Genomic DNA, 24,947 nt, shown 5'->3' on the forward strand with positions numbered 1-24,947 from the left:
GTCTCTCTGTGTATATCTGTATATATATGTGTATATATTGTGTTTGTCTCTCTCTGTATATAGGTGTATATCTGTGTATATATATATGTATATATTGTGTTTGTCTCTCTCTCACTGTGTATATGTGTATATATCTGTATATATATATATATATATATATATATCTGTATATAAAGTGTTTGTGTGTGTCAGGGGGGTGCGCGCGCCCCCCCGCGCGCCGCCGGTGTGGGGGGGGGTTGGTGGGCGTGGCCTCCGGGCTCCCGCCAATGGGCGCCGTCCCCGTCCCGCGAGCGGCGGCGCGAGCGGCCAATGGGCGCGCGGGGAGCGCGCGCGCGGCGGCCAACGGGAGCGGCCGTGCGGGGCCGCCGTGTGGGACCCTCGGGGCGGCGAGCGCCGGGCGGGCACAGCCGGGGCCGGGCCGCGCCGGGCGGGCACAGCCGGGGCCCGCAGCAGGTACCGGCACCCCGCGCCCGGCCGTGCCCGGGGATGGGAACGTGCTGGAGGGGGGGGGGCTTGGGGGAGGGGGCGGCCGCGCCTTTCCGGGAGGGAAGGATGGAGGGCTCCGGGGCGCGTCGCGGGGGCGGCCGGGCCGGCGGAGCGCGGCGGCCGCGGTCGATGCTCAGCGGGGCGCGGGCGAGGCCGCAAGCCCCCGGTCCGCCCGGCGCGGGGCCCGGGCCCGGGTCCCGCCGTCCCCTCGGCGCCGGGCGGGCCTGCGGCGAGCGGCGGCCCGGCCCTGGGCGCCCCGCGGCCCCGCCGGCAGCGCCCGGCCGCTCCCCGCGGGCAGCCCCCAGCGGGCTCGCAGAGGCGGCCACGCGTGCCGGGGGCGCTCGGGGCAGCGGGAGGGTGCGGGGAGAGCCGGGATGGGCCGTGGGCACAGCCCCGGGCCGCGGGTCCGAGCTCAGGAGCAGCAGAGCCCTTCCTCCGCCCGTGCCCTGCGGACACGGAGCTCGGTGCTCCTCAAGACCGCCCCAGTGAAGTTGAAAGCGTGGCGGACTGCAGGGCTACGGCGGTTGGGAGCGAGCTTGTAATCGAAACCAGCTTGAATCCCATGAAAATAGAAACCTTTAATTTCATTTAACCTATTTCAAGGCTCTAGTAACTAAACTTTTTTTTTTTTCCTTGTATTTAATAACTCTTTCAGTAATAATTAAGAATGGAGCGTGTAGGAGTTTTACTATCTGTGACATCCATCTGTACGGCAGCAGAATTTCTTGATCCCCAACTTCCCCAATTAGTGTATCATGTCTGTGCTTCTTAACTGAAATACCATTATTTCAGCGATTTGGAACTTATATACTAGGTTCTAGGGTAGATATATAGGATCTTCACCTTTGAGCTTCTCTACCCTGTTTTTCACCCTCCATTCACCTATAGATGCCTTAAAATTAAACCATTTCCCCAACATAAACCTATAGATGGATAGGAAAGATTGATTTTATGGGTTTTTTTTACCTCTAGATAAAGAAGTAATAAAGAGCCATAAAGTAATCACAAATCTAGATCTCTTAACTTTTTACTGCAGGTATTTGGTCTTTATTGCTGGACTGTAGGTATAGTGAAACTTTACTAGACAATTTGAACAGTCAAAGCACATTGGGGGAGTTGTTCTAAATTAAGTGTGGCCATAGGTTTTGGACATGATAAATGTTTTTCTTCTTACAGTTCCAGAATAACCCTGCCTGTCCACATCTTAGTCATCTATAGCAGCTGATACTTGTCGATAAAATTTAACATCAAAGCAAAAGTGTAACCATCCATCCCACCTCTCTTAGCTCCTGAAAGGGCAAACTGAATCTCCTTCTCTGTCCTCATCCTGTTTCTGAGTTCTAGCTCTTGGAGGAGCTCCCAGTTCCCTCGCAAGGGTTGTTGTTTCCGGTGCTTGGAAGGGGATGCGCAACAAACAATGATTATACAGCCCTTTGGAAGGTCTGAGTGTCTGAGAAGGTCCTGGATGTTGTTGAAGACATGAATTGTTGCGGTGACAGGTTGGCTTCTTCAGCCAGGAATTGTGTGTGTTTGGTTTATTTGTAGCAAAATATTCAGTGTTTGAGGATGTTCAGTGTAGTTTGCTTGTCACATCTCTGCAGGAAGCAGAGCTGCTGAGTGGCAAGCTAAAAATTCTGAAAAGGAGCCAATATCAGCAAAAAGCTTGTGCTTGGCTAGTTTGGTGGGTTGTGTGGAGGACTTGCATTATGTAAACATTTGGTGTCTGGGCAGGGTTAGTACCATCACACACATCCATGGTGTTTCTCCCTGGTGCTGCTTCCAAGCCTTGCAGCAATAAATCTTCCAGCCCTGCTTTGTTTCACCTCGACACTTGCACAGTTCAGAAGCTGCAAACTGTAGTAACAAATCCTGTATATCTGAATAAACCAGGTATTTTATTTATTTATTTATTTTGGTCTTCTGAGCGTCTCCAGCGCAGGATTTGTGGTGAGCACTGTTCTTCTGTTGAGCTTTCCCCAGCAGTGAGGACCCCAGGGGTGTAACCTGTCACCTTCTCCCCTCAGTGTGGTGACAAAGGCTGTGCTTTCAGCAGGTGCTGGTATCTGTGTGTGCACACCACCTCACGCCTTTCCCTGCCGTTGTTCAGCGTGATGTTTGTAAATTTGTAGAGCTCCTTGTGCAAGAGGCGTAATTGATAGATCCGAAGAAGACGTCCATTAGCATAAGTAGGAATTAAGATTGGAGCTCTTGGCGTCTACACGATCAGTATCTGCCATCCTGCCAAGTAAATAGCTCTTCTTCTGAGCAAGGAGGAGGAGGAGGGAGGCTGCCAGCATCCTGTTTGGAAGACAGGTAGGCAATCTCTTGGTACAACTTGCTTTGAGTATCTCTATAAGTCACTTTTAAAGATAAGAAAATTGTGGAAAAGGGCTTTTGTTTTTTTTTTTGGTGGTAGTTTGTTCCACACATATTGGAAGAAAGGAAAGGAAAACCAGCATGGGTTTTTCTTTAGAAGGTGATTATGTTTCAAACTTGGGAGAGCAGTTGTCAGATAAATGAATAATTCTTAGGTTTCAAAAGAATTCCTGCAGGAGCATAATAGAAGAGAAAATAGCATTTTTAACTGTAAGAGATTTGGTGAAGCATGGAAGAAGTCTGGGAGTGTTGATTCCTAGGACTTAAAATTCATCATGTAATGTCTATTGTAAAATGTGATTCAAACCTTCTATGTAATTTAAAACATGAGAAGAATAAGAGCTGGGCTTTTTGTTCTTGATTAAGTATTCCAGTTGTAATTGCTTTGTGAGTAAGAAGTTTGAACAGAACATAATTGCAGGTGCAGTTTTTGGGTAGTTATCCTTGTCTTGTCTGATCAATATGAAAAAGACAAACCTGAGTTTTAATTACCAAGATTAAGGAGTTAAGCCTGAAATTTAAAGACTGAACATCTCTTACCACTGAAACTTGACAAACTGATGAGCACTTGTAAGTTGTGTGTTCCTCCACCCCCTTCCATTTCCTTGATTTTTTGCTTTCCCCTCCCAGCAAAATGACAGTATCACAGTAGCCACTGGAGCAATAATCCTGCTGCTGCTGCTAAGGCTTTCCCTGGTGATAACCAGGGCTGGATATCAGCAGGCTCACACCGAGGGGATGCCTTTGGCCCGTTTTCCTAAGGCAGTGAATAACAGCTGAGTGATGGAGAGTCAGCTGTGAGTGCTGATCTGCTCATTGTGTTGTACATGTGTCCTTCAGACAGGTTCTGTTCTCTCAGGGTTAACTCAACAGCAATGATTTATGCAAAGTAAGAGCCATGATTTATGCAACTACACTGATAAACAGTGAGGCTTTATCTTGTAATCCTTTCATAACCATAAGTGCAAGTGAGATTTCTAATGCAGATTTCCAATTAAATTAGATAAAATTGTCTGGAACTCAGCTTTTGTACAACAAATCTTGAGTCTGCCTCCCTCTTGATTTCCTAGAACTTTTTTAAAATCTCCCTGCGTATGTGTTGAACATGTTTTCATGTGAACTGGATATGGAGTACAGTAAATGTTCTCATGTGGGATATGCTTTCCTGGAATAGTTTATTTTTTGACCTGATCTGTGCCTTCTGTGCAATTCTGAGGAATGAGTTTAACTATAACAAAAGAGCCTTTTTTTTATTTTTTTTTTCTTCAACGTGCACTTGATGACTAAGCTCAAACAGGAAACAATTTAGAAAAAACTTCAACTTTATGTGATTATAAAGGGATAGTAAAAGCCTTCTACTTCATTTTAATTAATTATCAGAGGAGGGAGTGTCTGTAAGAGAAACATAGTTCCAGAAATGCAAGGGACTTCCCTAGTATGTACTTTGTGAACAGATTACTTTCTGAGAAGTAATTACAAAGTCATCTGGTAAGAATCCCTCTGAGGAGAAGCACAAATAAGTGGAAATTTGTAGTAAAATCAGAACTTTGGCTGAAGGAAGGTGTGTGAGCACATATTTAAGAGATGTCTGTGTAACCACATGCACTGTGAATGTCTCTGATGCCAGAGTTCTACTGAGATCAATTCAGCATTGCCCACACTGGAATCAGGCTCTGCTCTGTAAGACTAAAGGATTAAAAGAGTTTAAATGCTCCATAATTGTGGGCACAGCCCTCGCTTCAGAGTCTCTTATTTCACAAGGGTGTCTTGGGTGAAGCAGTCGGTGAGTTGGGCTGAATTCTGCTAGCAAGCGATTGAGTGGCTGTGGGTTATTTGGTCCCAATTCTTCCCAAAGCAATTGAGTGTACATGGGTTTTGTCACTGCCATCTAAAAGAAAGTGGCAGAACTACTTCCATGTCTGGTATCAGTCTGGAGTTTGATATTTATTTGCTGTTAAATGGATCACATGCAGTATTAGCTGAGTCTCACCTAAATCCATTTTCCATAAGGAATAGTGCTCCTTACCTTGAATGCATGTGCTGCCAGAGGTGGTAATATATCCAGGAGGAATGTAGCTTGAGGGGCACACACTCCAGGGCAAGCATTCAGTGGTTAGGAATAGTGAGGAGAACTGTTTGAAAAGCAAGTCTGCTTTATTTTTGTACATAGAGCTATACACTCAGCTATGTAAACTTTAACCTAACTGGATTGGTTACTCGAACTGGTATTGTGTTTCATTAGATAAATGATTTAAAGAGGACAAATCTCTTCATCGGTAGTCGGGAAGTTTCTTTGTAGTCTTCAATCCTGAAGATGTTCAACTAATTTGAAATGCCTTGTTATTTTTCAGAAATTCTCTTAGTTCACTGAGTGTCAGCCACAAGTTTGCCATGTGCTTTGCCACAGAGTTTTGGGTCTTCTGGTGGCATTTATCCATGCTGTAGTTGTGACTTGGGCCTGGTCCTTCAGACTGATTTAAAGTTGTATTTCAGGTGTAGAGAACACAGTATTCCCCTGAATCCATCCCCATTATTGTGTGGAAAGTGTGTAGTGAGACACTTGAGGTCTGGCATGTTACCAGGGCCAAGCCAAAGACTGGCTAACTGATGTTGGATTACTGGGCCCATTTTGATAATTCTTTAAAACTTAGTTGTTTTAATTTGCTTCCAAGCCTGCCAGTGTGTTTTCCAGCTCCTGGAGGTGTGTTACATTTTCTTGGTCCCTGGCTTACAGCTAGTTAAGAAAATGCACTTGCAGAGAGTAGGTAAGAAACATGGATATCCATGGATAATCCATGGATAGTCTTTCTGCCAGTTGAGGGAAGAATCCCAAGTCTTCCACGTGATTGGGAAGTTTGGAATAGGTATGCTTTAAGGTTAACTTGCACCCAAAGCAGTTTGCAGTCTCTACTCATCTTTTCCAGCAGTATCTTTCACAGATAAGGTTTCCCAATGGGTATAACCTTGGACCACAAAGACAAACAGACTGTATCCTTTGGAGATATGCTGGCTGGGTGTTGGCCACAGAGGGCAGGTCAGTGGCCCTTGTGGTGCTTGAAAATGTGGGCATTCTGCTGATAGCATTCATTGATTTACTTTTGTGGAAACAAGGCCCAGTGGAAATGAGACATGATGATATGATATGACATGACCCAGACTTGTCTTCCTGGCAGTCACCTTGTTTAGATGAGTTAAATATTATTTCCTTTGTTGCCTGAGTCTCTCTCCAATCTCTCCAGTTCCCAGAGATTTATTTTTTTTGGCTTGCGATGGTGTCCTTGCAATGTGGCAATTGGAGCTCTGTATGAGGGACTTCTGTAATGATTTTTGTCTGGTGTGGATGCAGTGGGAGGTGTGTGTGGTGTTTGAATGTACTTGATGCTCTCAGATTTGAAGTCTGGACGAATTTCATCTCCTGAATATACATAAACAAAATGCTCCTACCACCTTACTTTTTCTGCTTTTTACTCCTGCTACTGCTGGGTTCCAGCTGCCAGAGGGAACGAGAAAATTGATTTGTTGGGCTGTGTTTTTGCAGAACTTTGTGGCTTGCTGCTGATGTTTGAGAGGTTGGGAAATGCACATTTTCTATTTCCTGTGAGCGATAATCTTGATAGGATTGAATTTGGAGGGAGCATGCTGTTGACCCAATGTTTGTCAGTGATAAAACTAGAAGACAGAGCATTTAATCTCTGGCAAGGACACACATACACACTCTCTAGTTGCTGGATTTAGCATTTAAACATTCAGTGGAACTGCAGCAGGCTTTCCTGGCACTTGGAAAGCACATCTTTAAGCGTCTTGATCTGTGTTTGGACAAATCTGGGAACTGATCATTTTCCTGTTAAGAACAGAATTGTCCTTGTTTTGGGAGTCAGAGCCCTCTGAAGCTGTGAGTTAAATATTGCTGCAGTAGCTCTGGAGGCAAACAGAGCTGCTGTTGTTTGCTCCATAATAGCACTTGCTCAGCCTTGGACACGAGAATTTTTTACAAGATGGGGAGTGTTGGCTGGGATCCTGGAGTGTTGGTTTGGTGGTGGATTTTCTTTTTCTTTTTCCTGAGGTGTTTATGAACTCTTGATTTATCAGACGACCCTTCACACAAGCATATCTACAAAGTGTTACCTTGGGCTTAGCCCTGAAGCTGTGAATTCAGAAGGATCCCAGCAGCAGTTGCTCTGTAGCAGCTTCACATAAGATTCCTCTAGCAAAAGCTGTTTATACCTGTGGGTAATGTGGGAATTTTGATCATTTCTGTTCCAGAGCGAGAATTCTTTACAGAACTCTTATTAAGCCTTTCAACTGTCAGATTTCTTTATTGCTTATTAGCTCAAGAAAGTGTCTATGATACAGAGTTTTAGATGTTCCAGAGTGGGCATTAGGCAGTTCTGTGTTTGGTGGTAGTTCTCTGTGTGTGTTTGAAGAGGTAGCTGTTAACAGAGGAGTGGATAGCTGGTGACAATATGTATTGCTGGTTAACATACAAAATGTAGTCTAAAACAGATAGATAAAGTGATTGCTGACACTTAACCACCTTAAAATGTTAAATTTGGTTTTGCTGTGGTTTCTTGCAAGGTAGATATTTTTGTTTTGCACCAGCTTGTTAGTTGTCAGAGACCAAACTATATTTCTGATAGGAGCTATGTGTATTTCTTAACAGTTTTATTTAAAACAGAATTATAAATATATATATTTATATATAAATACAAAAAATAAATATATATAAATATAAAAATATATATAAAATAATTCTTCCAACCTTAACAATCATGTGATTCTGTGATTCTTCAGTAATTTTCTGCTACAAAGAACTGTTTAAAGTAATATAGCAGCGAGGTAAGACCTTTCTGAGTTTGAGATGAGGAGTTGCCAGCAGTGCTGTGCTAGCTGGCACGTGGCGATGCATTCTTGGAGAAGGCAGGGAAAGGTAGGTGGAGAATGGGAACATTCTTTCCTTTCCCTGTGCTTGAGATAACTTTTCTTTCTAACAGAGCAAAGCGTAGGCTGCTGGTTTCAGACTTGGGTCATTCACACCTAGATTCCAGACATGGTTTTTATCTTTAAATCCATTTTGGTGCTTTTAGGCAGTTCCCTCACAATCCCTGTGTTTGTTGCTGTAATGATGACAGCAATGTGTACTTCTGAAAAATGACATCAATTATGTTTTCTAGCTGGAATCTTATAGAGTAGTGGAAGTAGAAGACAATCTCAACGTGGAAAGTTGCTATGAATAAGATCTACCAAAGTCTGGTTGTTGGAGAGCAGGGTAAAGAGAAATGGGATTGAAAGTTTCTTAAAGGAAGCATTGCTCAATCCTTAAAAAAAAGAGATAAAATATTAGCCTGCAAACATAGAAGTGTTGCTGCCTCCCAGGTGTGAATGTGTTTATGGAAGTTCCTGGCTTTTTAATTGAACCCATTTCATCATTCTGGTTCATTGTAGCTCTGGATGTTTTGTTGGTCTGGTATTCTGATTTCAGTCTGTTTCACAAAGGAATGTGATGAGAAATGACCGAGGCAGGAAACTTTGATCTATTTTGTTCCAGTTTTCTTTACATCACATGAGCCTAAGTATTGTCAGATTTTGCAGTCGCTTAAAAAGCTGGGCTACAGCAACACAGGTATTTCCACTGGCAGCAAAACTTTTCATTGCTTTGGCTTTCAGAAACAGATGTTGGACCATAGCCAGGTCCTGGGTGTTGTCCAAGGTTCCTGTGTGGACGTAGCCAAGGAATCTGCCCGTGGGAGCAGGTTTGCAGGCTGAGGTTGTGGCATTGTGTCAGAAGCACAATTCAACCTTTCTTTAAGGAAGGACAGGTTAATGGGTGGTGTTAGATGCTCTCCTAGAGTCTCAAGGTGTAAACAAATAGAAATTATGGCTAGTTTAGGTAAATGAGTAAGAAGGTTATGTAGGATCCATGACAAAACTGAATCTTAGTGACAAAATTGCTGCGGTAACGATTGCGTGAGTTTCCGCCTCCCGCTTTGAGGAACTGAAATCCTGTCCTATATGTGGGGGTGACCTTGCAGATCTTCAGGAGGGAGTCGAATGGTGTGCACAAAGACCAGGAAAACAAAAGTTATGGGGAAGACATACCTGGAGAGCATGAACTGTGACTTTGAGCCATGGTGAAGACAGCAGGCATGTATCTTAATTGAACAGGGAGAAATGACTCATAGGCATGCTGTGTCTTGCACTCCATGCTTTATGGCAGGAGTGTGCTTTCAGATTTGCCTTAGAGTCTCTTAACTGTGTGCTAAAAGTGGTTTAATGTAAATAGCTTTTTCTCTTGACCTTCAAAGGAATAATTCTGGACATTGTGGTCAGTGGAAACGGTAGTGCTCTAAACTCGCTGCTGTATCCTACTATCAATTGTTTGATGCTTCACTTCTCAGAGAAGGGAGTCAAAATAAGGATTTTGTGTATCTGACATAGCGCTTGGTACCCAGACTTGTGAAACCAGGACATGTGCAGGCAGTAACTCATTTCTAGCAATCATTTGGAACTTGTTCAGAGACTGTTGAGATATGAGCACATGAAAAAGAGAGCACAATTGCTTTGATATCGTGGGTACCTGACAAATAGGTGTTCCAAAAATATTTACTTACTTTTCAGGCAAAAAGGACAAATTAGGTGTTCACTCCTAACATACATTCTGTGCATTCCTGGTAAGCCCCTGCTTGCAGTATCTTGCTGCCTTGAAAGAACTGAGTGTATTTAGAAGTCACACCTTTATTCTTGGGTGGCAGGTGAAGAAAGGTTCTCACCTTGTTAAGGTATTCAGTGTTGTAATCCTTATTTGCCTAAGAAACGTTCCATCTGTGTCTAAAGATTCTCAGTTTTGTTGGTTTTTTTTGTTTGCTTGTTTTTGGGTTAGTTTTGGTACCATGGCTTTATGGAATTTATACCTGAGATGAGCTCAGTTGGTCAGAGCATGGTAACACCGAGGTTGTGGGGTCAATCCCCTTATGGGCCATTCACTTGAGAGCTGGGTGATCCTTGTGGGTCCCTTCCAACTCAGAACGTTCTGTGGCTCTCTGTGGTCCCTTTTGGGAGTGTTTTGGTTATAACAGTTTGTGTGGAACTGCTGTAGAGGACTATAATTAGACATTCACTACATCAGGAGTTTTAGGAGTCTAATCAGAAAGATTGGTAAAATGTGGTGGAAATGTATCCATAATGCCATATCCTTATCTAATGAAAGTAAGCTGGTAAAGGGTCACAGTAAAGATGTTGTTATATCTGATTTAAAGAATGGCAGCTCTGGATGCTGCACTGTGATTGAGTCTAGAGATCCTAAAGGTCAAGTTCCCACTTTATTGTGAGACAGACCATATTTGTCCTTAAAAAGTGTTTCAGTTTCTCTTAGCAAGAATGGCATCATTTCCAGGAGGTTGATGAAGGGAGGGGAAATAATCATGATTCTCAAGGCTATCTTACTAACTGCAGCAAAACCTAAAATACTTTCTAGCTTTGTGCTGAATTTGAGTAATAATCCCTTACCCTTCATTTGCTTAGGAGGTGTATTTGTGGCTAACTCAAATCTTAGTTTGTTGAGAATTCTACCAACTTTGTTTTTCCCTCCCAGATGACATAATGACCGAAGAAGTTGGAAAACTCTTTATCTGTGAATCTGTATGGCTTTTTGTAATCAATGGAAAACCATAAGATCCCATTCCAAACAACTAACACAACCTTCTCTCTGGTTTAATTTAATTGTCAGGGGGGCTCATCCTAACAGTGACAGGGGCTCTGCTGGCACAGTCAAAATTCCAGGGCCTGCAATTGGGATGCTTGGCTCCCTGTCTTCTGTCAGTGTGTTTAGAAGTGGAAAATGTAATCACAAGTGGACTTTCAGAATCCACTTGTGATTACATTTTAATGATCTGACCTCTAGTTTACATGGAGAGCCCCTTGGAGTGGTGAAGGACTGTGCACACAGAAGCAAAACCAGACTGAAGCTGAGCTATTTTCCTGGCTGAGTGGGTGTCTCAGTCCTTAAAACACTGTTAACAGGGGCAGTTTACAAGATCTGGAATGACTCTAGGGACCCTGTGGGAGTCTTTCAGAATGTTGTGAAAAAAGACAGCTTCAACTACTGGTTTTAGGTAAAAAAATCTGTTGAGCATTTCTTTTAGGTATAAACAGCACAGATACAATTATTCAATCTTCTGCAAATCTGAACTCTGTAAGTTCTTTAATGTACTTTTTGTTTTTATCTTTTGTAAAGGTCACAATGGTTTCCATTCCTGAATACTATGAAGGAAAAAAGATCCTCCTGACAGGAGCTACAGGCTTTGTGGGAAAAGTGCTTTTGGAAAAGCTGCTCAGATCCTGTCCTAAAGTGAAAGCAGTTTATGTGCTGGTAAGAAAAAAAGCAAGTCAGACAGCTGAAGAACGAATAGAAGAAATTACCAGCTGTAAGGTATGTGTCATGTGCTCACAAAGTTCATTTTTGTCTTTCAAAGATGATGGTCCCATTTAATTTTGAGAACAGCTTCAGTTTGTCTAAAGCAAAATCTTGTTGTAAATGTTTGGGTTTCTTTTCTTTTTGGTTGTGGTTTTGTTTGGTTTTTTTTTCTTGTTCTAACAGAAATACAAAATTTAAGACTGGCAGTGCTTCTCTACCTTCTTCAAGCTGTTAGTCTCTAGCAAAGCCAGTGGTTGAAAATTAGCCTGTATTTAATTCAGGAGTAGGATATTCAGCTGTAATGCAGAAGTGAGAAGTAAAAAGCTGTGTTAGAGCTTGTTAAGAGAATATAAAATCAGGTACAAGAGGTAGAGGACTTGTAAGATGGATTGAGACTTTTTAAGATCTCAAGCAAGTCAGTTTTTCACCTTGTGCCTTCTGTTTTTTTCTGGAATGTGCTACTGGATCTAGCAGTAAATAAGAATATGTCAGCAGGAATTCATATTTGTAAGTGGAACAGAAGTGCTTGGCTTAGCAGATTGTTACAGATTTCTGTTGGTCAGCCTGTGACAGCTAGAAAGGCACTGAAGGTCTGTGCTGTGGAATTATCAAAATGGCTCTCTAAATGATGTTCTGTGCATGGTGGGTCAAATACCCTGCTCCTGAAAACTCATTACCTTGATATTCTGGTGTCTGGCCATTCTTACTAAGTGTAGAATCTTCCATCTCTATTCCCTCTCTTTCTCCTTAGAGAGTATCCTGTCCATGATGGGAAGGATGAAAAGGATGAGGAGAGATTTCTAGCACGAACTTTGCTAAAGCAGAGTTGTTTATTCTATCTAGGCCTTTCTCTTATGAAGCACAGGTGTCAGCAGTTTAATTTTTTCATTGAGATGCAGTGTAGTCTGCACAAAGTGTGTTCTTAGGAGGTGCTGAAGGGGAATCAATAAGGAACTATGAATGCACATAGGGGTAAGTTGTTTAAAGTAACGCAGTGGATTTCTATGACTGACTAGCTGGGATCATAGCAGATATGAGGGTGGCTGTTCCCTAGTTAATTATTTTCTGTAACCAGTCAAAACTAGCTCATTTTTTCAAAAGCATCTTCCTGCAGTCTTGTGTAATGTCATAAAACACAACAGAATGAATTACAGTGGAGTTGTATCTTAAAATTCAGTTGCAAATTCTCTATATAAAACCCTCAGTTGTCACTGCCCTGAAACAAGGAAAAGATCTCCACACTAAGCTCTGAGATGAAAAAGGAAAAACCTCTCAATCCACTTTTTGTATACACTATTAGCCAAGGAAAAGTAGAGAGTTTGGGCAGAGAGAGAAGCAGCACTGGTGTGGACTGACTTCAACTTTGGTAAGCTGTAAGGCTCAGTGTGGCTTTTAGGAAACCTCTTGTAAAAGGCTTTTAAATTTGAGTCAAAGGCTGCTTATAGTCTGTACCAGCTCCCACTGAGATAAAAATCTGATGTGATTTGAGGCTTGGTGAGCACTTACTGCTGGAGCAGGTTCACAGCAGAAGCCCTGGTAAGCAGAGTTACTGCTTGAGGCAGGAACGTGCAGGGATGGAGTTGCTCATCTCTGCAGAGATGTAGAATAGGGCCAGATGTTTGTTCTGTCTTCATCAAATGATGAGATAAGATTGAAAGTCCATCATTTAAATGGCTTTAGTGTCATCAAGATTCTTTTGAAAGTCTATGAAAATTTTAATAAGGTCTATTGTCTTAAGCTGTCCAGTTGCAAGGACACTGCCAGTAATTCTTCACAATTTAGATGGACTCATCGGAGAGTTTGAAATCCAAATAAGTGAATAGGTAATAAATAAATGTGAAATAAACTGAGCTACAAGTAACAAAACAGTGTTGAGGTTTCTGCTTTCTTTGGACTCCACACATCTAATTCCTCTGCTGATTTGCTATGTGTATTGCATGCAGTCCAGGTATTTCTCCTCCTCAGTACTGGTGTCAGTGCTAGTGAGAGGTGTGGAAGAGTAGTGCATGATAGGGATGTGAAAAGGGTATAGCAGGTGTGATGGACATATGAAAAATAAAAACTGGCTCTTTAAGAGCTCATCCATGGTACTGCTTTTCTGTTCTAATGCAATGTCACACATTAATATGGTTAACAGGCAGCTGCTTCAGCTCCCTGGAGGAAGGTGGCATCATTCCAACCAAAAGCATAGCAGGTTTATTTTTCAGAATGACAGAAAGTTTCTGCCCTTAGGTGAGAACTGTTTGCTGTACCCAGAAGAGTTGCAGAGGCTTTAAATGCTGTCTTGGCAGCTTTGTCCTATGAAATGAAGCTTCATGTTTGCAAAGTCCAGCTGAGGCCTCGAAAAGTGGAGGTGTCCTGTGTTCTCACTGTGGAATTAGCATTGCTACTTCAGGTGGCCATAGTGAGCTGCATTAGCTCATGTTTGGGCTGAAAAAAAAATATCTCTCAAAAAAAAAAAAATGCTGGACCTGCAGCTGCTCACACAGCCCTGGGGCTTCTTGCTCTTGCCAGTGTGAGAGAAGCAACAGAAATAAAGAAATTAGGAGAAGGACCAGTCTCTGTGGTAGAAATATAAACATTCATTGCCTGAAATGGTGTGAAACTGCACCTTTAGGTGACTTAATTTATGGTTTAAAATTAACATCATTCTTTAAGGAAATGTATTTTGCCTGTTTGTATTTGGTGTTACTGCATGCTTGGGGGAAAAAGGAAAGTACTGCTGTGATTTTAATATAATTGGCTGGTGTTGAAGCAGTTGCAAGGTATTGGCCCCTGGACAGGAAGGAAGGGTCTGCTCTTCTGCAGCTTTCAAGGGTGTTTTATTCCCACAGTACTGTGTGGCTCAGGAAAACTTGCTAATATACTAACATACTAATGAGTGTAAATAAGATGAGGCAAGAATTTTGATCCATGTGTTAAGCCACCTGGTTAGAACCCAGTCATTTATGAGAAGATTTCTTGATGAAATATAATTTTGGTGAGATTTTTTTCAGGGGGCATTGTTGAACACCAGTTGTATGAAACTAAATCAAATGTTCTAATGTGTTACACCTATTTCCTTTAAACCAGCCAAAGAAACAACTTCTTGATATTTTTATTTTTTTGTTTTTTAATTAGTAATCTGGAAGTTCTCCAAGACTGGCATAATTTGAGGACAGCATTTCTTAAATCACTGGAAATGTGTAAATCTTAATGCAAGATTTCTAAACCTAAAATCCAGCATGACTTTTATAAGAATTTGAATAGCTATTATCAAGCTTGGGAAGTGGGTAGACTGTTCCCACAACTTATGTTGGAAAAAAATATAGTTTACTTCATGAGAAGTCTGTAAGCTGTTCTTATAGATTGCTAGTGCACTGTTCTAACTTCCTGATGATCTTGAGAAGTTAGGAGGTATAGACAAAGGATGTGGGTATTTTTTTCACTGAAGTGAAATGTTTCTCTTATCTCCACTGAGTTTATAGTCCTGTTATTTTTGACAGCTCTTTGACAGGTTGAGAGAAGAACAACCAGACTTCAAAGAAAAAATAATAGTAGTTGTGAGTGAACTTACACAGCCTGAACTGGATCTTAGTAAACCAATCAAGGAAGAACTTATAGAATGCATTAATATTATATTTCACTGTGCTGCTACAGTCAGATTCAATGAGACACTAAGGTGAGTCTAAAAATCAGTTTAAAAATTCTGGTCTGGCAAAGCAATGGTGCTCAAAAGCAGGAGCTGAATCAGGTGTCTGCCCAACGTTGCAAATATGGGTAGAAAGGCTACAAATGAGCTGTAGCTGCATGTACTGTGCTCCCTAGTAACGTTAGTTTTTCTCCTGGTGTATAAAGGGCAGCACAAGCTATTCCTTTGGCCTACCTTGTTAGAAAGGGAATGTGTATTTTCAGAGGATAGATTTTTGTGAGAAAAGTTGTGTGTGGGGAGGTTTTAGTGCTTGCTCTCTTACCTGATAAGAAAAAAAGGAGATGAAGTACAGCTCAGCTTTTCTTCTTGTCTTTTAAAAGTCCTTTATTAATAATGGAGGTTGCATTGGAAGAATTGTGGGGATGTAGATGCACAGGGAGAGAGATGAAAACAAGAAGTGGAAAAAGTGGTGCACACAGCTGGGATTATGAGCTCCTTTTGACTTGTTGAAAGAGGTAGCAAACTAATTAGTTAGCATTGATGTTAATTGCTTTGGGATAATGCTCCCCTTTCCTGTCCCCCACTAATAATGTGAGATAAAGCAGTCTGGAACTTAGTGATTGTTTGGGGATACCGATTTTGTTGTTGCTGCTGATGTAACACTTATTGCAAAGGCTTTGATGAAGTGTTGCTTTGGTGTACTCTTGAAACTTGATAGTAAAACATTTCCAAGGAACCTGGTGCCCACAGCAAGTCTGTAGGCTGGAGAGAAGATCTAAACTATAAAATAACCATAGGAGTTGGTCAGCAAGCTGGTATCTGCTGGGAGCTGTAGAGATACCCTGCTGTGGTGTCCTTAAACACAGGAATGAGCAGTGGTGAAGCTGGAGTGGAGGTGTGGTTCTTCTCCCCCTTCCTTCCATCCTTTATGGAGCCTTTTGCAATCCTACAAGGAGATGCCAGGCTCCACCTTAGTGGCCCACAAAGCCTTCCAGGTTGTTGGCCTAGCTCAGCTTGAATTTGGAAGTTCAGAGGTGCATCTTCTGGAAGCTTGGTGTTGTGTTGGATTATTTCCTTAGTGTTTTACGGAAAACGTACAATTGGGATTTAGGTTGAGGAAATCAAAGGGTGCTGGTAAGAAAAGGGTACAAGAAGAATTATCCTGAACATTGTTCTAGATTAGGACTGTGGTATATTATTCTAAGCAGAAAATTAGGGCAGTCTCCATGCTGCTTTTTCGGGATAGGGTGGAGAATTCAGGAACACTTTATATACCCAGCACTGAGGCATTTAGGAATGAATTTCTTTTTGCTTATTTTTGTCTTCCTTTCTACTAATGCAGTTTCTGTTTAATCAATAGAGATGCTGTGCAGTTAAATGTGGTTGCCACACAACAGCTCCTCTCCTTGGCACGGAGAATGAAGAATCTGGAGGTGTTCATGCACGTTTCCACCGCCTATGCATATTGCAATCGGAAACAGATTGAGGAAGTTGTGTACCCACCTCCTGTGGATCCCAAGAAACTGATAGATTCCCTTGAGTATGTGCTATGTTTTATGAATTTACTTGGGTAACTTGTCTCCTTTTTTTTCCTGCTGTTGAAGTACCCAAAAACAGTTAGGAGCTGTAAAGATAGTTTTCTTATGCTGTCCCATAGGTCTGACAGCGTGGCTGACACTCCCCTTTGCTGAAAGGGAGATGGGTTAAAGTTTATGGTTCCTGCAAGCTGAGCTGGGTGTGGAGGGGTACTGAAGGAGGTGGGTGCTCATGTGTGCTCATGATGCCTCCTCTGTGCTGAGAGTGCAGCTGTATGATTGCCTGAGTCAGGAGATTCTGATAACTCGTGCATTGTGAAGGAAAGGATAAAACTAAGTTGCCTTCAACAGCTGCCTCTATTACATCCACCTAAATGCCAGTGCAAGATGAGACTGAGATGCTCAGATAATATTACTTACTGGAGAAGTGGTTCTGTTAAGTACCCTGAGAGCCCAGCCATTAAAAATCTGTTTTCTGTAGCTTTAAGTCTTGGGCATTACGGGTAGGAAAAACGACTCATTTGGTATTTTATTTTCTGTGTATATATTAACTGTCCTGAGGTCTTAGTAGCTGTCTAACTGTGAAACAGGTGGTGATGTGGGGTAAGTGTAATGTAACTCTACATCAGTCTCTTCTGTCTTACCTGTTGTACAAAATATCACCTCTTGGAAAAGAAGTACAAAACTGAAAAAAACTAATTAAGAAGCAAAATACCTACTTTAACTTGTTGTTTTAGGTGGAAGAGTGCTCACATTAAAACCAAATGAGCTGCCACACAGAATGCACATTGAGCGAGCCTTTTCTTATAATGTTGATTTTAAACACACTTGAAAATGAGAGATTGCAAAACAGTCATATTTTTGACTATCTGACTTGTGAAGAGACAAATGTAACTTAAACTGTTTGGTGTGGGCTGGCACAGCTGTGTGTACTTTAGAACTCCTGAGGGGAGGCTTTTGTAAAGTTATAAAATTGACTACTACCCCTACTTCACTACTTCACTACCCTACTTCACTACCCCTCTTCTCACCTTGTTCATATCATGAAAGGAGTCCCATGTGTGTCCATTTGGTAACATGACAGTGGTGAAAAACAGTAAATTCCATTTCTGTGACTAAGAGACCAAGGCAGATGAAATTCAAGTCCTGTTTTGCAGTGAAGAACACCAAAGTAGCAATAGTTGCAGAGGCACATCTTTCTTACTTGTGTGCTGTGATTGAAAATTATTACATTTTTAATATTAATTAGGAAGGAAGATGAAATTGCAAGATTTAACTAATTTAAAGGGAGAAACACTGTGACCAGCTTGCTTCAGGAGTGGTGTGTGATTGCTCAGAGGTGGGGGGGACGCTGATAATGCAGTGGTATCACTTTGTAGATTATAATGCAGTGAGCCTGTGTTCCAAAGACTAATTTGCTGTGTGTGCACTCCATCTTTGAGAATTGGTTGGCACAATTTGGGTTATCGTAAATGTACTGCTTGCTCTGTAGTTGGTGTGTTAAAAATGAATTAGCAGGGCAAGAAATAAATGCCAGTATGCTTCTTTTACTGGACACTGAATGTGCAATCCTCTGGTTTTCTGAGAAACTCGTTTTCATTTAGGTGTGAGTTTCTTTTTCTTTAAATGAGAAAAAAAATAGTCACAATAACTTTGGCATTTCGCACCCCACCTCCCCAGTGAAGCAGCACGCAGTAATTTCCACTTGCTTCTTGTTTCCTCAGGTGGATGGATGATGACCTAGTGAATGATATTACTCCTAAACTGTTAGGCAAAAGACCTAATACCTACACGTACACGAAAGCCTTGGCTGAATCCGTGGTGCAGCAGGAAGGTGCAGAGTTAAACATTGCCATCGTAAGGCCGTCCATCATCGGTGCCAGCTGGAAAGAGCCTTTTCCTGTAAGTCCCTGACTTGTCACCTGGCCATCTTGCAGTACACACTGGGAACCTCTTTATCCAGTGATCTTCACAGAGGAAAATCTCTTGGACTGTGCAGTTGTGTCTGGGTTGATTCTGGATGACTGATAACAGTATATAGTGCCTAAATACCCTCATCAGAGCTGAGCAAGAATGGGTTTTGGTTGAAAAATTAAAAACACCTGAGTTGCTGATCTATTGTAAACTGGAATCCTTTGAACTTAAACATGTTCTTATGGACAATTGCAGTTCATTCACTAAGAAATAAATAAGCAGCTCTCTCTGAAGGACTGTGGTGTCCTACACCTAGATCTCTTGTCTGAGTCATAGGAACTTGTTACATCACCAGAGTTTGCTGTGGAAAAGCTTTATTTAGCGACATGGAATTAAAAATCTTTATCCTCTTTGGTCTCCTTTTCCTCCACCCCTTACACATATAGAAACTACTCACATTTTCACTTGAAGCTGCTGACTTCAGTGTACTCTAACCAAATCTTTTCCCTCTCCCCTTCCTAATAGGGCTGGATTGATAACTTCAATGGACCTAGTGGTATCTTCATTGCTGTAAGTAACGAATATACTTAATTTTCCCCCCTCCTTTTGGAAGGCAGAAAAGCTTCATATGTTTTACTGCTGGGTCTTCTGTCTCTCTGTGTTGTTTTGTTCTTGAAGGCAGGAAAAGGAATTCTTCGAACGATGAGAGCTTCCAACGATGCATTAGCAGATCTTGTCCCAATAGATGTTGTTGTCAATACCACACTGGCTGCAGCCTGGTATTCTGCAATCAACAGGTATAAATGGTGGCAAAAGAGAGTACTGAATATTTGGAAATGATAGTGTGTATTTAGTAAACCAGTCTTGTATTGAAATCGTCATCAGTGTCCTGCTGTTCCCTCAGGACAAAGGAATTTAATGTTCTGACAGCGTTTGTCTCTCAAAGTGTAACTTGCTTGTGCCAGAGGAGGACACCACACACTGATATTATGAAGCTATGTCTGAAAATTCCTTCCTGGGTCTTGTTTGTAATCAATACAACCTGCAGATGCTTTCTGTGAAATAAAATAAATAGGATAATTAGAGAAGGAGAAAAATACTGAAAGATGTGAAAGCAAAGATTGGACCATGAGACTGATGCTTTTTGATTTATATAAATGATGCTGTTGAGGGAAAGAATAACTTTGGGCATAGCTTCTGTTTGTGTTTTTAAAAGGTTGTTTTTCCTCTAACTTGCTCTTTTATCTTCTTTTGCCCCAGACCAAGAAAAGTCATGGTGTACAACTGTACAACAGGTGGCACCAATCCTTTCCACTGGAGTGAAGTTGGTATGCCATGTTTCTTTTTTCTTATTAGCCTTAATAAAAAAAAATAAATCAAACAGGTTATAATCAGTAAACCATAATGCATTTTGAAACTGGTGTTTTAGCCATACCTCTCAATATTGCAGTAATTGTGCTTTCTCATTAGCTTCCACTGTTTATTCTCTCCCCCTGCAGCATTACCTCCATTTAGTTTGGTTCTTACTGGTATTTTTTTGTTGTTACTCTTACTCCATTATGATTGAACTATGGGAGAACTGATTTTTGTGTTTGCTGCTGCCCTGACCTGATCCACAGAGTGCAGGCAGTGTGTGGAGAGAAGTGTCTCTCAGAGGAGCAGTAGTGATGCTGGCTGTAGTGCCAACATCAGTAAATACATATGAAAAAACATATGAACAAACATTAACACAATTAAATGTTGTCTACATCTGCATAATTGAGAGGTCTGGTAACACTTTTGCCCTTGTATAGCTCTTTCTGTTTAGTTGATTGTTGTTTGAGGTGGCTTTTTTAATACTCAGATTGTTGCATGACACTTCAACAGCTCATGTACAGGGAAAAGTAGCCTTTAAGGAAATATCACTACCTGTTTACAACTCTAAGATATCCTGACTAGGATGTAACCCCCAGGCCAACAGCTTTTGAATGGTTTATGTTACAAAGAACAATATAAGCTGTTTGGCATAATAAAACCATTTATTAGTTTTCAGGTTTTTTTAGAAGTTGACTCCTGAAGCTCAGATTATTTTTTTTCTTTCCATTAACCTCAATATTTAAATCTATTTTACTTGCTTTTGCCCAATTTGCGTTGATATGAATATTATTACTTAAATTAAACTGGGAAAATTGCTGACTTCACTTGTTTGAATCAGGGTATTTAAGTGCATAAAGTCTATAAGCAGTAGCATAAAGTGATAAGAGAAGATTAAAAGGAGAGGTGAATTTCCACATAATGTTTAAAGACCCTGATCCTGCAGTACCTGTTATATACTGAATTTACAGGTGTTATCAAGAAATTCTCATGGAGTCCCACCCTAACTGCTTTTTTCTTAATGCCTAAATTTGGATAAATTGGTTGAAAATGTCATTTAAAATGGCTTCAGATGACTGCAGAGTCCTCAATCTGTTTTAAAATTCTTCACACAAGCGATCAGAATAACCCTCTTCATGAAATGTAGATGACTATTTAAATAGCTGTACATGCTTTGTAAACCAAAATTGCTGTCAGTGTTTGAAACCACCAACTTCTAAGGTAGGGAACAGGAACAGAAAGAGAGAAGCTACAATAAAATACGAATCTGAAGATGATGGCATAAACCACCTCTTCATTATAGTAAGAACCAGTTCAACAGTATTTCGAGTTAAAAGCTTAGAAGTGTTTTAGTTGCTGTGCATTGTGGCAGAGTTGGGGTGGTTATTTAACAAAGCCACTGCTGTTGATGCTGTACCCTGGAATGTACTTTGAAAAGAATTACATTTTACATGGTGCCTATCGAAGCTGTTGTGCAACTTCTCTTTCTCAGAATACCATGTAATTTCCACTTTCAAGAGGAATCCTCTCGAACAGGCCTTCAGACGGCCCAATGTAAATCTAACTTCCAATCACCTTTTATATCATTACTGGATTGCTGTAAGCCATAAGGCCCCAGCATTCCTGTATGATACCTACCTCAGGATTACTGGAAGAAGCCCAAGGTAATTGTAACTGGCTCTGCCTTGTTTGTTCCTCTGACTTTCAAACCAAGCTATGCTTCCACTGTGATGTATGTTGATTTTAATTTTTTTTTTTGGTGTGTTTTCTTTCCCTGAATGTTTTGTGACTAAAACTCAACCTTTTTTCCCTGAGAACAGGTGCTGGAATTCAAAGTGACTTTGAACTTTCTAACAAAAATGAGAATGTTTTTTGTTGGATTGTTTGGGGGTTTGAGTAGTCGAGGTAAAGAGAATTAAAAGATATAGAAGAAGTGATGTTTGTTCTTGGATAATAAATACTAAAAATATGTTGACCCTTATTTTTTTCCTACAGAATACTACATTGTTACAAATTACAAGCGGAATCCATTAGACAATATAACAGCAGTACCTAATTTTAAGTTCTCCTCCAACCCCTTCTTTCATCAGTGTCGGTGGGCAGAGAGCTTTATAGTGGTTTTTTCCTATGATGTTATGCTCATATTGGCAGGTCAGAAACCACGGTAAGAGGGACAGGGCTGCAAATATCTTGCCCATAGGGTGGTGGAGACTTGTGAAGAAGACATGGCCTGGGCACTATCCAGGTTTACTAACTAAGCAATAAGAATCCAGAGGCTGCATTTTGGAGAGTTTAATGACTGGCCTAACGATGCTGTCCATGGGATGTCTTGGGTCAGAACCCTAGTCAATCATTAAACTCTAAGAAGTGGCTTGTTAAGATTGTTGTTGCTTTTATAAACTGGAAACGGAATGGGGGAGTGAGCTTTTAATTGCAGATTATTCCTGGAGATGATACAGTCTGACCCGGTACGTTGGTTTGTATCATCTCAGCATTCCGTTCAGTTTATAATATTTAGGTTAGTATTTGGCTAACTAAAGTGGTGGAAATAATAACAAAATCATATAGAAGGAATATAAGGTACCCCTTCAATTTGTTTCAGATTTGCCAAGTCATATGGCGTTAACTCATTGCTTATATTACATTTTCACAAGCATTTGCCTTCAGACTATAAAACCTTCACTGTGGTGACAGTGTATTAACAAGTGAGTATTCATTTGTTGTCCTGTAGGCTAGGCCTGCCTTACAAGGAGGGCAGAAGCTCTGTAACACAGCACTGGATGAGTAGAAAGAAGCTGTGTAAATGGTTTGTAGGGGAAAATCTCTCAGTGGCAGTCGCCTGTGCCTGTGTAATAATCTTCCCACATGAAAAAGCTTTAAGATTTTCTACTCTGAAGAAGGTATTGTACATAAAACATCCTAGCTTCTAGATTCTCCTGCATTTTTTGAGTCATTTTTAATAAAAATGGATAGAAATTCCCTGACAGATATGAAAACTTCATCTCTCACTAAAACAGTTATGCTATAAATGCCAACGTCCTGTGTTCTGCATGGCTGGGAAGGAGTGCTGCCAGAATCTTGTCAGGCTTTGAAAGGCAGCTGGTCTGCTGAGGATTTGACCAGTGGGAGTAAAATGAGGCTGTGAATAATCATGCTGTTTAGAATATTTAGAATATAGCTTAGTTTTATATTCTAACATCAAGAGTGTTGAATCTTGTTTTTGCTTTTCTTCGTTGATATCTAAAGATGGAATTTAGGACTTTGATCACTGCTGTACAGTTGGTGACATTAAGACTTTGCAGAATAGAAAATAAATTTTTACTGATATGAATAGTCCTAGTTAGCTTGCTATAGCAGTGTTTGGGTGAGTTTCCTGTGATGCACAGGACTGCAGTTTAGAGAAAAGATGGCAGATTGAACTAAACCCTGAGCTACTTTTCAGTCACAGCTTTTAAGTTGGCTGCACAGCCCACTTTCAGGAATGCAGCTTTCATTAGACACTACTCTTCTCTAAAAGCATTTAAAAATGGGAACCTGCAATAGAAGCAGTAAAAGCAAATTAATACCTCAGTGCAAGGAAGATGAGCAGTGTTAAATCCTAATGGAACAGGCTTGTGTTGTTTAATAATACAAGAATTTTGAGGCAGATCTTTACTCTTGCACATTTTTCTAGTGCTTTGAAGCTGCTTCAGCTGGTGGGCTGGAGGGTTGTACTGCTGTGGTCATCTGTCAGCTGATGGAATGGTATTAATTACCAGGTAGCACGTACTCAAACTCCTAAAGACTTGGAAACACCACTGGGTATTCTTCAACTCAAAATAATGCTGTTCTGAGTGAAGAAGGGCTGGCTTAATTGAAAGTGTGACCTTTCCCACTGTGATTTAGCAGAGCAGCAGTATAGTAAAAATGTAATAAAATCAGCACAAGAAAATACAAATACTCTGCTAACCTGCCTTTACGTGGGTGGTTGCCCTCTCTGTGCTGAGGACACTGAATCTCTGTTCAATGCAAGAAAAATAAGGCAGGAAATCACTGTTCTGGTTTAAGTACACTCTTGTCATACCATCAGGATATTGTACTGCAGTTGAATGAGAACTTGTATCAAGTGGAAGAAACTAGAAATAGATAAGGTCTATGATCCTTCATAACTAAAGGATTATGTTAATAATAATAAAAATTAAAACCAAAAATCATCCTGGTTTTAAAGCACTTAATCTATTATAATCTTTCTGCAATGGGAAGTCATTTTTTTGCACCTCACTTGTGGAAGCAATGTTTTTGATGAAATGGAAATATTTTTGCTGTTTTTGCATCTAGTTGAAGGTTCTTGAATTTAACGATTCTCTGATAATATTAAAAGGTAAGGAAAGGGAAGGAAGAAATAACCTATATAATATTTCTTCCAAAATTGTATAGAAAGAACATGTACAAAAAGGACTGGCATAATGAAGAATTAATATTTTATACTAAGTAATGCTCTGGCATTGTGCAATTATGTAAATAGTGGTGATAAACCTTAGCATTAAAATTTAAAGGTAGTGTTGTTGGTAGCTTGCCATGTATACTTAGTTGCATAGCAAAGCTTATTAGTTGTCTAATTATTTTTAATGTAAGGCATAGTTTGCTCCTGTAACTTTGCTTAGTGCTTAGCACGACAGAGCTGTGTGTCACTTAAAAGCAGTTTGGTATATTTGAAATGCTAAAGCCTTTGAAAATGCACACCAAGCAGATCTCCCCAGTTGCTCTGAGAAAACAGCATGTGACATGAAATATTTAAAGAGGTTTCTGCAGCAATTCTTCTGTTACTGCTTCTTAGAAAGCTAAAGGAAAGGTTTGGCTGATGTATGGAGGGAGGTGTGAAATGATGTCCTTTACATCTCTCATTTCAATTTAAAGCTTCTTAAAACTGGAAGCACCTTTCATGTAGTTACTGTCTTACAAAGCAGAAATGAATTAGGAGCATAATCATGTTAAATAGATCAATGCATTTTTATCTCTTCACAGTGCTTAAATTGTGTGCTTAAAGCAACCACAGAGCTGCTGGAAAGATAAGAATTCAGTAGTGGGTCTTACAGGTCAATATTTACAGCCAGGTGAAATCTGAACAAAGACAAATCTAAAAGCTTGTTCTGTGTTTTTTAGAGGAGTCTTTAAAAAAAACCCAAGTAATTATCTGTGATGTTTCTGCAGACTGGCAGCCTGTAGATCCACTGAGGGATCAGTGTTTGGCATCAGGACTGTT

The 24,947-nt window shown here is 40.8% G+C and overlaps 1 protein-coding gene across 3 annotated transcripts in view; it reads left to right on the forward strand.

Annotated features, from left to right (window-relative positions):
- Positions 1-323: 323 nt before the first annotated feature.
- FAR1 (fatty acyl-CoA reductase 1) overlaps positions 324-24,947 on the forward strand; it is a 33,896-nt gene continuing 9,272 nt past the window's right edge. Inside the window, exons 1-10 of one of the 3 annotated variants that reach the window (XM_058843678.1) lie at positions 325-390; positions 421-453; positions 11,093-11,287; positions 14,758-14,933; positions 16,264-16,443; positions 18,163-18,340; positions 18,878-18,922; positions 19,031-19,149; positions 19,613-19,680; positions 21,198-21,369. In XM_058843678.1, the coding sequence (XP_058699661.1) occupies positions 11,099-11,287; positions 14,758-14,933; positions 16,264-16,443; positions 18,163-18,340; positions 18,878-18,922; positions 19,031-19,149; positions 19,613-19,680; positions 21,198-21,369 (1,127 nt within the window). In that variant the 5' untranslated portion in view covers positions 325-390; positions 421-453; positions 11,093-11,098. Of the gene's footprint in view, positions 454-2,661; positions 2,800-11,092; positions 11,288-14,757; positions 14,934-16,263; positions 16,444-18,162; positions 18,341-18,877; positions 18,923-19,030; positions 19,150-19,612; positions 19,681-21,197; positions 21,370-24,947 lie in introns of those variants that run through there. The other 2 variants (XM_058843668.1, XM_058843659.1) reach the window with 2 other exon arrangements.

This window comes from Poecile atricapillus, chromosome 1 (assembly GCF_030490865.1).
Source record: "Poecile atricapillus isolate bPoeAtr1 chromosome 1, bPoeAtr1.hap1, whole genome shotgun sequence".
Classification (NCBI taxonomy): Eukaryota; Metazoa; Chordata; class Aves; order Passeriformes; family Paridae; genus Poecile; species Poecile atricapillus.